This window comes from Lepisosteus oculatus, chromosome 10 (genome assembly GCF_040954835.1).
Source record: "Lepisosteus oculatus isolate fLepOcu1 chromosome 10, fLepOcu1.hap2, whole genome shotgun sequence".
NCBI classification, from domain to species: domain Eukaryota; kingdom Metazoa; phylum Chordata; class Actinopteri; order Semionotiformes; family Lepisosteidae; genus Lepisosteus; species Lepisosteus oculatus.
This window is the reverse complement of record NC_090705.1, coordinates 18814515-18830993: the sequence shown is the minus strand read 5'-3', so window position 1 is coordinate 18830993 and position 16479 is coordinate 18814515. Positions and strand designations below refer to the sequence as shown.

General features: G+C 36.7%; 1 protein-coding gene across 3 annotated transcripts in view; it reads left to right on the top strand.

Moving 5' to 3' along the window:
- Nucleotides 1-5395: 5395 nt before the first annotated feature.
- Nucleotides 5396-16479, top strand: part of LOC102693236 (zinc finger protein 236) — a 99339-nt gene continuing 88255 nt past the window's right edge. For all 3 annotated transcript variants that reach the window (XR_001479546.2, XM_015357165.2, XM_015357163.2), the window contains exons 1-3: nucleotides 5396-5739; nucleotides 10749-10888; nucleotides 14768-14932. Coding sequence is in view for 2 of the 3 variants with exons in the window: in XM_015357165.2 (XP_015212651.2) it covers nucleotides 5688-5739; nucleotides 10749-10888; nucleotides 14768-14932 (357 nt within the window). In the remaining variant the exon portion in view is untranslated. The remainder of the gene's footprint in view (nucleotides 5740-10748; nucleotides 10889-14767; nucleotides 14933-16479) is intronic.

Below are 16479 nucleotides of genomic sequence, written 5' to 3'. Positions count from 1 at the left end.
GAATCACTAATTCTTTATCAGCTCACTCTCCAACCTCTTTACAAGCATATAGCTATTAGGAATTGATTGCTTTCTAACCTAATCACTAACAATAAACTAATAACACCTTTCCCCCTCTACATTCTCCTATATCTGATCTCCATACTGAAACATGTATATAACTTGTTGGTTGCTTTGGCTTGGCTAAATTGGTGAGCATATGTTTCCAGGGGTTAAGCTAAAATAATCACTTTTACTGTGATTAATGGTCTTCTGATTTTCTTCCTTAAAACTTCAATTGCAGTCAACTACGTACACCGAAGGGCACATAGTTTAAGTTAATTCCTTTAACTAGTGTTTGAATGTGTTAAACTTCAAACATGTATGATCCTACATGGCTGTCTAGTGGCAAAACATTTAATAGTTTACAGAAACATAGAGCTAATGAAAACAGGCACAAAATATTGTTATTTTCAAATCAATATACTGTAGTTAAATGCATTATTATACTGATATGAGTTTTGTTGAAATTAAACATAATGTGGTTTTGTCCATAATGAACTGTAAACTGCATTATTAGTTCTGAAAACTTTAAACGGGGCAGCAGGTTGATGTTTTATCTTAACTCCATTTTAGCGATTCTCTGCAGGGTATTCTTGCAGCACTCCAGGGTACAGTTTCATGGTTTTAAGTTGCCTTCATTCTATGGAAAAATGAGACATATTTTGAACAGTTATAATTTGTCATCAGGATTCAGATTTGCTGCAGGGAGTGTCTAGGATGCTGATAAGATTGGGTATTGATTTGCTTTTCTACGTTGTGTGGGATAATGTTTTTACCAAGCAATGTCACTACATCATTTAGGTAAGAAGAAATAAAATATATAACAGCTCAAATAATATCCGTGTATTCATTATATTTCTTAACATTACACTCTCAGTACTACACATTTTATCGGTGCTTTGTTCACCAACTTTATAATTGCCAGAGGAGTCTACTCCTACTGCATCCTGGAATGAGTTCAGTATATTTTACTTTGACAGACGTGTGGGTGTAAGTTTGCTATGTGCCACCATTACGTTTTCACTTAGTACTTAAAAGCCTTTTCCAAAAGACCTGGGTATAGGAGAGTAAAATAGGCTCTGTAATACACAGTGTAGTGCCCTGATAAACAATCAAGTGTTGTGGAAGGTCATCCATCATATTTACCAATCAAACCTAACTGAGTCATTGTCAGGTGTTCATCATCACTACCTTCAAATTAATTCCACAAAATGTTCATTTGAATACACTGGTTGAGACAGAAATCTGGATAACACTAAACCTCTATGAATTGAGATCCCTTTAGCAAAACATATCATTGTGAAAAAGATGAAGATCTGCAGTATTTGTTTCTATAAAGTCACAACTTATTGTAACCACATTCTAGCCAGGATTGACACCTGTCAAATGGAATGGTTCTCAAATAAGCTGTAAAAGATTACATCCAATTGCCATTTTAAATGTTTTTATTGTGATCATTTTGTGAGTTATATATTTTGACCATTTTGTATGGTAATTTTTTGTATTCTTTTCATAGATATTTTAAGATCTGTTTGGTTTATTTGTATTGTTGTCTTTGATACAGTAGGTTGCATTATTGTAGGTTACTACGAATAATGTAACCTATTTATCCAATAATTATCCATTTATAATGCTAATATGCCTAATGTAATAATAGATAGGTTTAAAAATATTCAATTCATTAAAAGAGCCTTGTATAGTAGCATAATGAAATGATTATTTTCTTGCACTTTCCTTTTCTTCTCTACATTTGAAAATGATAAACATTATAATAGGGGGTTTCTGGAAACTCTGCGAAACCATGACGACCTCATCTTAGTACAACAGTAAGAGTCATAATTCTGCCTATCAGAGACAGGTGGAAATTCCTCATGCTTTCCCTGACAAAAACAAAATTACTGCTAAAGTTATTAAAGTGTAGAAAAAAATGTGCTTAGAGTTTTCCAATATACAACAGTAAAATGGGGCTTTGCTTTCAACAGGTTTGGTTTAGTTGAAAGAAATGAAAGCATAAGTTTGTTTTTTAAAATCCAGGTGGATGCTGCACATTGGTGGTGGTGGAGGGGAGTCCCCATTACCTGTAAAGCGCTTTGAGTGGATTGTCCAGAAAAGGGCTATATAAGTGTAAGCAATTATTATTATTATTATTATTATTGTTATTATTATTATTAAAATCCCACACCAACATTTTTTTTGTGTTATCATTAAAACAATTAATCAAGACAGGCAAAAAAGCAAGTTTATTTTGGACAGAAATAGTGAAATAAAAATATGGACACTAACTCACATAAAACTTTAAAAAGCACAAGGAAATGTACCATAATCTGCCTTTGGAAATTTCATTCACCATATGTCTATATTTGTATTAGCCTTCTTAAATATTGTGTGTTCAGGAGCAAATGAAATACACTGCCAACTGTGTCAATGCATAGACATGGCCTAATTTGTTTGTAGTTGGGCATTACATTCACAAATGTTTTAGATGAAATATTTGCTATATTTTGTTCACCACTCAGGAAAGTGACTTAACAAGTAACATATAAGTCCATTATTTAAATAACTGGTACTGCATCCTTATAAATAACACATAATGTACTGAGCTATGTGAAATGTGTCTGACAGTGGCTTTACCGTACTAACTAGGTCAAATAGGAGGGAAATTCAATACAAGAATTAAAGAGTGGTTACAAAAGAAAGGAGGCTATTCAGCCCGTTTTACTTGTTTGGTAGTTACCTGTAGAAGTTAATTGACTCAAGGATCTCATCAAGCCATTTCTTGAAAGAAGCCAGCATACCTTGTTGTATACTCTCACAACACATTGGTCAAAGAAGTGCCTCCTCTTCCATTGTAATTTTCTGTTGCTCTTGTATGCTCAAATAAATTAATAACCTGCAATCAGCTTTTTCTAAACACATTTTCAATGCACCTTTAGAATACTTTAAATTTGTAGATAATTTTGTACTTACTGATCTTAATTTTGTAGGTCTTACTGATTTTTCTGTCTTTGCTTTTAATGGATATGAAACTGATTTTTGTTTTTGGTTTTATGTTTACCTGGTTCATATTAATAATAATAATTGCTTACACTTATATAGTACTTTTCTGGGAGTGTCCAATGTGCAGCATCCACCTGGTAATGAAGCCAATTCGTAGGCCATGATTGATAAGGGCCAATGGGAAATTTGGGGTTACACCCCTACACTTTTCGAGAAATTAATCAAGGATTTTAACCTGGGATTTTTAATGACCACAGAGAATCAGGACCTCGGTTTTACGTCTCATCTGAAGGACGGCACCTGTTTTACAGTATAGTGTCCCCGTCACTATACTGGGGCATTAGGACCCACATGGACTGGAGGGTGAGCGCCCCCTGCTGGCCCCACTAGCACCTCTTCCAGCAGCGACCTTAGTTTTTCCCAGGAGGTCTCTCATCCAGGTACTGACCAGGCTCACACCTGCTTAGTTTCAGTGGGTTGCCAGTGGTGAGTTGCAGAGTGATATGACTGCTGGCCATTATTGTCATCACTTATTTGGATAAGTACTGACACTTGATTTTTCCACTGTATTGCAGCCTCTGTCTTCAGTAGCAATTTAATCACAGTCTACATTTTTTTAATACAACACGAGATGTAGCTTAAGTCCTGATGATCTATTTGATTGACTGTTGTCTCTGTGGCATAGTTGCCACGGTGATGTTGAGACCAGACAACATGTCTTGACAAGGATTACTGTAAGAGATCTATTGCTTTGCGTTTTGGATTATCTGAAGTTTTACCAGCTATCAACATGCATATAACAACCATCAAAAGCTGCAGGCCATGTCTGCATGTTATGCTATTTAAAGTAAATCTGTTTGAACAGACATGGAAACATAAATTAATCATGAAATATTTACAGTACATACATTCTGCCAGCTTCAAAACTAGACTTTATACTAAAAACCCACATCATGTAAAACCTGATCAAACTTGCATAGCAAGAGTTGTTGTTTTATGTATCCTAGAGGAGCAGTGTCCTTTTTCAACTTGAAGCATGAGATTGATGTACCATATTCTTGAACATACACTTGTATAAAATATTTATCTGGTAGTTTCTGCATTTAACACATTATTATGTATTTGACAAATACATTGTCCTTTGCAGTCTTGTAAAACAAGGGCAAAATATTTGTCTTAATACTAGTCTCTGTGGCAATATTGTTTCACAGTTCCTTCAGTTTCTCAATCTTTCTTTTTTCACTAGTGTTTAAAGCACAGTCTAACTTCTTGTTTAATTTTCTCTGAATAAGATTTTATTGTCCCCTGAGGGATTTTTTTTTTATGGACACACAGCACTCCTGTACATTTAAAAAGAATGCAAACAAAACAAAAAAAGAAGACGAAGAAAAGAAAAACATTGTACATTATTCTATTACAATAAATAAGACATCTGCATGTATTATAAGATGCTTTCTTTCTTTTTTTATATAAATTCACACGTCATAACACCTAGGCCATTATTTTTATGACTTTGATGGAACTTTGTGGTAGACAATTTACTTTGTGCCTCTAGTACTGTGTATTAGAATCCACCACCTAATTCTCCACCAATTTCTTTTTATATAAGAAAGCCAACGTAAGGTACTTGTCTTAGATGCTAGTGCATTTGTTATGCTAAAAACTGTTGGACTTACTATTTTTGTCACCTGAAAAAGACTCGAAGCAATTTCATTTGATATATTTACATTTCCAAAGGAAAACACAAATATTATGCAAAGGATAATGAAAACACACATTTCAGCACTTTCAGAAAGAAACATCTAACAGATGAAAGCTTACAAACAATCCACTTATCAGCAGCATTCCAGAGCATCACAAAAATAGAGAAGCTTCATGCCAATATTTTGGATCACACTGCATCTGCTTCAGCAAAATTCATAGTGAATCTACCGGTTTGCAGTTCAGCTTCGTTTTAAATACAGTACATATAGGGTTGAAAATGTGCATCTTTGTGGCGAGAGACTTCTTGAAAACGAGTCAACCAACCAAACTTTCCAACCAAGTTGGAAACGCCCTGAATCAGCTCCATAAGAATTGGGACAATCAAGTAAAAAATGCTATTTTCCTATATATTCAATTCAGATTTCAGATGCATGAGGCAGCTCTACTGTATGTCTGGATATACTGGAAGTTAAAATTCCGAATTCCTGAAAGCCAAACCCTTTTCTCTCAATTACAGATTCTAGCTGTTTTATCGGGGACTAATAAAATACGTTATTTTCCACAACGATATAACTTTTAATACAGAGCAATTGGAATACTTAGTGACAGGCAGTTTCCACTCGTAACTTACAAAGAAAAATATTTTAAGATATTAAAATTACAAGGATGGATAGTCTAAACACGAAAACGTTACAAAACACGTGTAAAAACAGAAGAAAACACCCAAAATAACTTGTGTTCATAGCTGTTTCACACAACTACAATCTTAAATCCTTGTCTTCACATTTTTACACACTAGATGTCGCCCTCTCCCCTCGGCTGCTCAGTGCTGAAGTTCACGGCCTCGTCTCTCAGCCCAGTGTGTCTCCGCGGAGAGAGCTTGGGGACGCCGCCATTTTGAAATCCAAATCGCTCACAGTACACCCGCCCTGAAACCTGGAACTATGCCGCGGGGCCGACCTCGCAAACCGAGGGACAAAACCATCGCCGATGCAGGTAACCGGGGCCAAAACACTACGAATAAATAAAGCACCGTGTGAGCTTTCGAACCGTGCCGGCATAGCTCCGGCAAGTGGCCGGGTATCTGAGATAAAAGCACTTGAATGTTGTGTATATAGTCCCCGGATATAGTACTGTGGGGTGTCCATATCTTTTGTGCCGTGAAGGAGTGATTGAGGCGGAATGATATTAATAACATTTCTCTGGCTCTACTTATTCCTTCTGAGCTAACACTCCTCCGAGAAAGCTGCTGTGTTTCGGGGTTAGCAGATAGTACCTGTTTAAAAGGGGCTGTGTAGGCTAGATCATTCGCTGGAAATATAAATGTTTTATGGTTGTTGGCATGTAAGGGGGGAGGGGATCTGTCTTTGTTGTCTTTTTTTGCTTCTTTGTGTGCGAGCAGTAGTAGAAGCTGTTTTCTGCGGACACTGTGCTGAAGCTGAACCAGCCAGGGAGTTTTAACTTAAGACTTAAGTTGACTTAACGCTTAGCCTAGGGAATGAAGAGCTCGGAGGAGTCACGTAGCATGATAACAATGCCGATTTGTGTGCACGTAGGATGAAAACCTTCTGCTAGTTCAACTTCGCTTTAGCAAAATGTAATACACGGCACCTCGTGACGCTCAGCCCTCTTAATTTATAATAAACTCCCGAGTCCAGTGAAATTTCAGCTAGGAGCCCAAGACGTACAACTTAAAAATATATATATATACAAATGCAGAACCGTTACAGTTAGTGGCTTCCACTGTAGCGACGTTTTCATTTTTTATATAAACAACATTTGTGTACTCGTTTAAAAAAATGAGTGCAAAACAACCTTTGCATAGGTATGCATTTGTGTTTTAACCGGGAAAATAAAATATTTAAACGGTGTGTGTCTAGGGTGGTATTTTTATTTAAAATTCTAAAGTTCACGAGACATGTGTAGTGAAATGAAAGTGAAGATTCAGTTTTTGTGTTGGGGAAACACCAGGCGAAGTTGCAGCATTAGTGAATCAATGGTCAGTACATGAATTTAAACAACAAGCGAACATCCTAACCTCTCTTTAAAGAAGACCTTAAATTTGACGGATAAAACCTTAAATTCGAATGAACTGAAATAGTGCTGTGTTGTACTGTGTACAACATTGCAAAGATCATTGCTGTCGCAATAATGTAGTGATATTTACGTGAAATATGAAGTATACGACAGTATGCACGGTAACGTTACCTACTCTTTTCTGATATAAGCTCGCACCGTTGTTGATGCTTTTCTGAAAGTAGCTGAGCCTAAAGCAAAACATAAATCTCGATGCATAGACATGTTCAATGTAAGGGTGGTGTGTATTAGAAGTTGGAGACATGACTGGGCAAGTGGGCCATCCTGTATCAATGTAATGGGGTTTTCCCATCTCCAGGTATTGAGTTTCCTGATCATCTGTGTTTGGCAGTATTCATTTCCTCATGAAACAGAGACATTGGTTTTGGAGCTAAAAGTTTTTCTTCTTGAAAGTGTTTACAGAATTATGAGAGGTCAGCAGTACTTACACTATGCATCCCTGTGATAAATCCCTTTCATGATGGAATCTAGTCACAAATTCTGTGGCTTACAATGTACAATATTAAACAAAACATAAATGCTTGTTGTTCATGTTTGCACTTTTTTGAATGACTTTTCTGCATTTGGCTCAGAGCTTCTTAAACAATCTTTGTATGTGGTTGCACATGTAACACCTCAGTCTCTGGCAGTTAGTTTCCCTCATGTCGTAGTCTTAATAAAGTGAAATCGTCCTAATGTGGTAATGCTGTCTCTAGTTCAGGTGGGTAGCTGCGTCAGCATGCGTAGGCTGCAAAGGAACAAGTAATAGGTTTATTCCATGCTGAAAAAAAGAAGAAAGAAAACGCAACGTTTCGGCCGTGGAGCCTTCTTCAGGTGCTGTCTCTTTCAGCTTTAGACTTTTTTTCAAATTTCCAGCCAGTTTCCTGATGGGATAACTAATTTCTTCAAATGTTAGTATATGTGCCAGTTTGTAGTCTAGTTGAGGTTTCCCAGTTCCCGGTCCTGTTGCTGTTGTATAGTACCCATGTCTGTACACTATATATAGGCTACATAAGAACAGTAACAAGTGGAATTACATTTGGCCCATTTAGCATGTTTAGAAGTGAAACGGATCTGATCTAGTCCTTCCTTTAAGACAAGGGTATCGTTTCAACAACATGGTTTAGAGTCACACTTCCACAACTCTTAACGTACAAAGGTGTCTCCTCTTCTTTGTTTTAAATGCGCTTCCATACAGTCCCCACACATGTCCTCTGCATTTCGCTTTTGATGCTGAAGAAGTCCTTTAGAATCAACAGCGATACCCTGCAGGTATCTGAAACAGTGTCTATTGATGTTATTTTATGAAAGCAGGTCTCTTGTTTCCACCATTTTCTTGGTTCCATTAGTCTGTCACTTTATACTTTTTAACCTGCATTATCTGTCAAAGATTACGTGCTCATTTATGTGTACTGTATGTTTTAGGTAAAAGTCTAATTGAATGTAGAGTTATAACATTGTTTCAAGCCTGTATATAAACATTGTTTTGGCTTCACATACACTTATCTGTAGTTCCACACAGTTCATGTGGGAAGGAGATCACTCTTGCTTATGACAGTGTGCTTTTTTCCTTATCTTTGGCGAATGTTGTGTTGGTAGCTTCTTTTAAAAGACATGCAGGCTCTGCCTTTCAAAGTATTCTTGAATTTACACATTTCATTAGCCTTCAGGTCTTTTGCTAAGACATAACTTGTTTGAGACAAAAGCCACAGTTATGATTTTAGCCGTATGAAATTGCCAATATTATTTGTCATTTTTAGCTTGTGTTTTAGTTCTTTCACGGCTTTCTGCCCTTCTGTGCAGTGCACGAACATGACTTTGTGGAAGAGGCTCTTGATGAAAATGGAAAATCGGAACAGAAAATCCTGATTGAACTGAGAGATCAGCGTTCAGATGACTCCTCTGCCACTACTAAATCGACGTGTCACACACGGCACAAGCAAGATTCAGTCTGCAGTAACAGGCTAGCGCAGTTTCCTAGGTAGTGAAGGGGTGTGATATTCCATTGCAGTACATCTCAGATAGTACTGTCAGGGATTGCAACAAACCTCATTTCCTGTGGGTGTTTGTTGTTTTATAATTGGAAGTCTCAAAACATCTTGTTGAAGGTTTGTTAGTGGACCTTCTGGAAACGCCAAAACAATTTCAAAACTCAAAATGTTTGCCAGCCTGTGTCTCAGGATCCATTCAGTCTAACTGTGCAGGTTAAGTGTCGTTTTTTATAAAGCTGCTTGCTGAATGAAGATATTAATTTTCCATGATGATGGCATTACTCTAGGGTGACCTTTCATATTGAGCTTTGTATCCAAGGAAAAGAAGTTCTTACATAAATATCAGAACAAATTCAATATTAACTAAACCATAATGCAATGTAATTTAATATTGTATGAGAAAATGTTTTTTTCAGTGCCTGTTTTGATGAAGTTGTATTTCCTGCTAGAGAAATAGGTGATTTTTTTAACCCAAATATTGCAGAGAAAATTGTCAGTATGCATCATTTTCTTCCAAGTGATGCTTAAAGTGTTGAACAGCATGTTAGACAAAAATCATGGAACATAAGAAGAATGAAAAATTAGCAAACTTGGAAGTAGATGGTGTTCACATGTAAAATGGTAAAATACTCCCCTTCAATTATTATCTCACATGGAAAAACAATAGTCTAATGAATTTGTAATTTTTGGAACCACAAAAATAAGCCAAATATGTTTAAATTAAATACAGAACATATTTAAATAGAACATGAATTTAAATTCTGAATTCAGAAGGCGACTGACCCTCTTTCCGCCAGTGCAGGCTAGAAAAGACACTTCAAGGTGAATGTTCCTCTTTTGCTGACACTGGGAAAACATAAAATATTGATATTACACTATACATGTCATTCTCACCCTTACAAAAATGTTTTTAAAACTTTTTAGTTTTTGAACAATTTATAAAGTTGGAAACATGTTTCTTCCAAACTGATAGTCCTTGATGTTACTAGTAAGAGATGTCAGACAAATGCACAGGTAAAGGTTTAATCCATGCTGAAAAGAAAAGAGACAACATTTCAGCTGTGGAGCCTTGTTCTGGTGTGAAGAATACGGTTCCACACCTGAAGAAGGCTCCAAAGCCGAATAATTGTCTTTTCTTTTCCGTATGGATTGTCTCAGTGAACTGTGATTCATACTAGGCACCTTTCACTGACATTGCAGGCCAAAGCAGAGGTTTCATGGAGAATGGCCCTCTCACAAACAGTGCAGGCCAGAACAGATGTTTCACAGTGAATGGCCCTATCTCATCGACAGTGCAGGCCACAGCAGACGTTTCATGGCGACTGGCTCTCTCTCACTGAGATTGCAAGTCAGAGCAGATGTTTCATGGTGAATGGCCCTCTCTTATGGACAGTGCAGGCCAGAGCAGATGTTTCACAGTGAATGGCCCTCTCTCACTGACAGAGTAATAGTGCAGGGCTGACACTAAGCATTGCACTGAATCTGAATTGCTTGGTTAAGGTGACATTGCTTTACAGGATATTTGTTATCATGTGTCTATCGACTCTTTAAAGAAAAGATACAAAAGGATATTACTAGAACCTATTTTTATTTGTTTTCATTTGTTACTTTGACAGTATTATTGCATTACAACTCAATATATTGTCCCATTTAATTGCTCAGATACTATAACCGTATCTTCCCTGTGACAAAAATGACAGATGTTATTCTTTATGGTTGTATGGTTTCTATTTCATGCTATAAATAATTAAAACAATTGGCATGTAAGCTTATTCATCTTACATGCATTATCTTGGCTACTCAAGGGTGTTCACCCATTTCCTGTTAGTAATGAATCAAGTGAAATTAAATCAGAAAAGGCTAAGCAGAGAGACCATTAGTGTTCCACTCAAAGGTACCACTCAAAGGATGCTTTAAATAAAGTTGTCTTTTTTGCAGATGGATCGCAGGAGAACTCGGAGAACCCTGGCTACAGCAATTCAGAGCCCAGAGATTTCAAATGCTCTGTGTGCTCACAGTCCTTCCCCAAGGAGAGTCAGCTGCAGCGCCACCTGCGGGACCATGAAGTTAATGACAAGGCAAGTAGCTACATCTGCAGGTCTGATTATATAAGAAAGTTAAGAATCAAGAGGAAACCCAGCTTGGTCATTTGGTTTCTGCTCTCTTAATGAATGAAGAAAATTGTCAAGTCGTTTCTTGAACAATCTTAGCAAATTGATTTTAACATTGTAGCTTCGTCCTTATAACCATGTGTCTTTGTGTAAAGTAATGTTTACCTAATTTTTCTACTTTTCCTATATGTGCTTTCATTTTTTTTTCTACTGTTTTCTTTATATGGGGTATAAAAAAAAACTAAAATAAAAATAATGTAAAAGTATATGGCTAATATTGTGGTTGGACTGTAACCTGTTAATAATACAATTAATCAATCCATTAAAATGATAGTAGAGGAGAATAAAATAAATGGTTGTATCTCAGAAATAAATTGATAGATCGATCTGGATGGACACCACTTAGGGTTTTTCTCTCCTACACTGCTTTGTGGTAAATCCACAGAACTACTGTATCAATTAGGATGGGCCTGACTTTGTTGTATTTTGCAAAGCAGAGCTAAACTCCCAGATTGACGTGGGACAAGAAACTCGTGACCCAATAATTGTGTCAACAGCACAAATATTCTGTAGCTTTTTGGTTTGTATTTCATAGCTTTTTCTAAGATGGTATTGAAACATTTTCTTCTGTAGAAAAGTAAATAAAATAAATGGTTACAAAAAACAAACACAAGCTGTTTCCTGAAAGAGACCAGTTACAGTGGCAACAACTTTGCTAAGCAAATTGTTCCATACTGCTACAACTCTTTGGGCAAAGAAATGAAGTACCCCCTGTTCTCTGTTTTAATGTTCTTTTTCATGTAGAGTCCTCCCGGTTGTGTTTCATTGTTCATTCTCTATTCTCCTCCTCCTCTCCCCTCTCTATTCTCTTCTCTTAACCAAACTGCCAAAATATGCATTAAACATTTTTGTAATAATACACGCTATGAATTATGAAGTGCATTAAGAGGGAATAAATCAATGTTTAAATCGAATTCATGTCATAATTTTAAGATAAAATGAAAATAATCAAGTGTCAGAAATCAATTTTGCCATTATTTTTACAGCAGGCTGGAGGAAATTCATGAGATATTTGTATGCCTTTCATATCTCTTTTTGTAGACGCGGAGGTTGCTTTAGACAGGGTTTGGGGTATTTTCACAAGAAAAGTTGAAAGTGAGATGAAAGCATAACACGTCCTCCTGCAGGTTCTCAGAAAAAGTTCATTCATTTTTTATGCAAGTCAATAATTTATGCTGATTTTTCCATTCTTAGTTTTATTTCAAGAATATTGTCTAGGTGAACCTGAATTTTGATATCCCATTGTGTGTGTGTGTGTGTATTCCAGTGCGCATGTGAGTCCAGCTCTTTTCAACCCAGCATCTTTGAAATTCATTCTCAAAGCAGTTTTTGGGGCAAATTTACTCCTGCTAAGTGTAGGGTTGCTATCACTTGGAAAGCTTCTTTACCTGCTTTTGTATTGTTATAAAAAGACAGGGGTGGCACAGTGATACAGCACTGGGGCCCTGGGTGCAATTTCTGGGTGCTATCTGCATTGAGTTTGTATTATATGTGTATAACTGTTTGTTTCGCAAAAACAAAAGAGAACACTGTCAAGCTGTGGAAGTTTTTGTGTTTTCTTTTATTTGTATGAGAGGTTAAAGAGAAAAATCATTTATTTACTCTTGTATGTTCTCCTCCTGTCCACTTGGGTTTCCTCCCACAGATTCTACACTTGATCTTAGCCAAAAGACTGTGAGCTAGGAAAAAAAAACCATGACAAAAAAGACATTTTACCTGTTTAAAAAAAAATAAATAAAATTAACAGGATAGAGCAAACCAAATGTCATTTTGGAATACATTCACTGTTGTTTCTAGGTCAGTGTGGCCATAAAGGTAAAATATTTATATTTAGGTTTTCCATATTATCATTATGGCAAATCAAATACCTATTCTTAAAAATAATATACAGTAACCATTTTCAGTATTGGTTTTTCATTGTGATAGTTTGTAGAACAGTGCCATCTCCTGTTCAATAGTAGCTACTTGACCCGGGCCTTGCAATATGTCTTTGACAGGCCATTATCTCAGTGTTCTCCCTAACCTGTAACTATGTGGGAGGCATGACCATGTTTTTGCTTGTAAAAATGCCAGAATGCTCAGAAAGCCTTTCTTTGCGTAGAACTAATATTTACTTTTTAAACAATCTTTCACATTTTAAAAATATTCTCTTCATATATACAGTAGTATTTGTTGCTATCATAATTCTAGTTCTAGTCTAGATCTAGTCTCATTTTAGGGCACAGTGTCAACTTATCTTCTCTGTAAGCCAGAAACTTTTTTACTTGTCCACATAATAATAATTTTGTGGTGTTAAAATATCTGAATATGAAGGGACGTTCCTCTATGTATTGCATTGAAATTGCTTTCTTAGATCTTAAAAGAGAGAGAGAGTCTTTATTTTCCCCGGGGCGGAGGCAAGTTCTATAAAATTCTATGTAAATTACACAGTTCTATGTAACATAAAAATAATAACAATCATAAAGAGGCCCATCTAGCCTGTTTGGTAGTTAAATAAACTAAGGCTCTCATTCATCTGTTTCTTAAAGGAAACTATGGCTTCAATAAAATGGCTGGGTCCCTTGTTTCAAATTCGCACGATCACTTCGATAAAGATGTGCCTTCCTTTCTCAGTTTAGAGAAAATGGACTTTCAGTAGTTTCACCTGTGTCCTTTGGTTCTTGTTTTGCTGTTTATTTTTAAGAAACAGTGAAGTCCAATGGGCTAATTGTGACAGTAACATTGAAGATATGGAATACCTTTATAAGTTTAGTTCTTTCAGCCTGTCAGCGTAATACATTTCTTTAAGCCCCAAAATGCTGTTCTCGTGGAGGATTCCAGGGAGCCAACATCATTTATATAAAGTTGTGACCAAAATTGTACACGATATTCTTAATAAGGCTTTAATAGTGTATTGCAGTTTTAACATACCTGTAACACCCTATAATTTACATGATATCCTAATATTTTATTTGCCTTTTTATTGCTTTCTCTCATTGTCTAGAAGATGTAAATCTTGTGACAATGATGTGAAACGATGTGTCTTTTTACTTCTAGTTCAATGTGTCCCATTTTGTATTTATAGTTTGTTTTCACTACCTGCATCTAAAATCTATTTATTTTATTTATTGATATTGCAGTTTCTACCATATACCTTTTTTGCTATTATTTGCAAATTTGACTCATTTATTAACTCTACAGTACATCATTGATAAAAACTAGGATGAGCAGTGTTCATAGCAGAGATACCTGTGGTATGTTCCTATTTAATCAACCCCATTTAGTCATTAGCCCCTTATCTGTACTGTTTGTTTATTACACCAGTTCTCATTCCAAACACAAACATTTTCCTAATTGCCAACCCCCTATAATTTTAGAATTATGCTTTTATGAGGCACTCTATCAAAATCCTTCTTGAAATCTGAATACACCATATCATGTACTGTGTATATCCATTACGATTGCTTGTTGTGTAGCCCCTGCCTGGATAATGCAACAGCAGCCAAAGTGCACCAGTCTGCTCACCACACACCAGCTCTCAGTGGGGAGAAGAACATAGTGATGAAGCCAATTCACAGATGGGGATGATTGGTTAAGGCCAGGGGGAAATTTGGCCAGGACACCGGGGTAATACCTAGACTCTTTTCGAGAAACACTCTGGGATAGTATTAACTATGATGGACTGTCAACGCTTAAAAAGATTGATTTATGACAAGACCCTCACAATGGTATGTAAAACATGGTCTCCATGTCATGCTTACCTTTGGCGTGAAAGATTGTTTTTTAACAGTGCTGCTTCTTTGACAGCCTCACCGGTGCGACCAGTGTTCCATGTCCTTCAACGTGGAGTTCAACCTGACCCTTCACAAGTCCACACATGCAGCGCTGGACCCCACCTGCCCCATGTGTCAGAAGAAGTTCTCGAGGGTTGCCAGTCTCAAATCTCACATCATGCTCCACGAGAAAGAGGAGGTGAGACACCGAGCATCATGTACCGCCTCTTATCCTTTTGTTTTTTTTATTTTGCTGCTTCGGTTTCTTTCTGTCTTCTTCCCATGACCGCCCCAGTCTCAGTTCAGCCCCCCTCCCTTGACGCTGGTTCCCGTGAACACAGACGCACACGTTTTCTTGTCAAGCTATTCTTCTCGCACTGCAGGTGGGACCGCACAAAGCAACTTGTCAAGTCATCCCCAGTCCTGTTTTCCTGGGAGGAGGTTAGAGTATCACTGACTGAGGCAATTAGCCCTTAAATCTGTCAAGCAGAGTTTCCTGCCACTGTAATGTTTAAAGGGAAACTGCAACACTATTTTTATCTTTTGGGGCTTGATAGAATTGGTATTGATGAGTGCATTTCAAGCCACAATGAAAGTATAATGTGCGGAGTTACATCTTAAACCTCCAATTTACATCACAAAATAGACTAAATTTCCAGGTATACACAACACCATATTCTGTGATTCAGAATGAGGCAACAGAACGTCAGGTGAGGTGAACTGGCTCTATTACATTGTAAACAAGCAGACTTGTGAATACATCTCTTTAACTCAATAGAATATGCTCTTGACTTTTGAGACAGTTTTGCTGCCAAATGCAACTTGGTTGTTAAATCTTTTGTGCAGAACACATTGGAACATTTCTGTGGTGAAATGTCTGCTACACATCCTGTACTTACGTATTTGCTTATACATTGCATTACATTAGTCATTACTGATGCCACATCACATCACGTTTCTCTGAAACCTTTGCTCTTGCCCATGGAGAGACCAGGGGCTTGAGATCAAACTGTTCTTTTACAAAGATCACGGTTTTGTGCCTAATTTGGAAGTTGTAAAATTTTGTGATAGTCAATTAAATTTATTGCCGAGGTTTAATAACTAGTCTGAGAAATTGGGCCTGCAGTTCCCCGTTAATCAGCTCCTTGAAGGGAAGATGTGAAAGTGATTCAGATAGCCAAAATATGCCAGTATTCATGTATTTCTTCTTTATTGTGCTATTATCTTCAAGGAAATATGGACAAGCGATATTAAGAAAATACAAAAACTTAATTAATTCAATAAACAACATACAGTGTACCATAAAGCACTGCACTGCTAGTTAGAGAGAGTACAACAGCAAGTACTGTACACGTTCCTCCCACAGATACTCAAAATATGATTACCAGCATTGCACAAAAATAATTATTGTGCCATAAACCAAAAGCTGAAATAATATCAGCCATAATACTGATTTGGAGAAGTGGTATGAAGTGGCACAAAAGTTAAAGAAAAAATGGTTTTGGGGAACAAAACTGTTACTAAGGGTTTAACATGGTTTCTTAAAGATGTGCTTCTAAAAACATCTACTTTGAGTGAATTATTTTATGAGCAGTATTCAGAATTGCTTAAATGACATAAATTAATACTAATAGTCCCCGCAGTTTAGAGTCAATAATGATGCCAATATGATTATGTTCATCAACCAGTTTCAACTTCTCCATTAACTGTCACAACTAAAATTAAACCTGATTTCCTTTTCCTGAA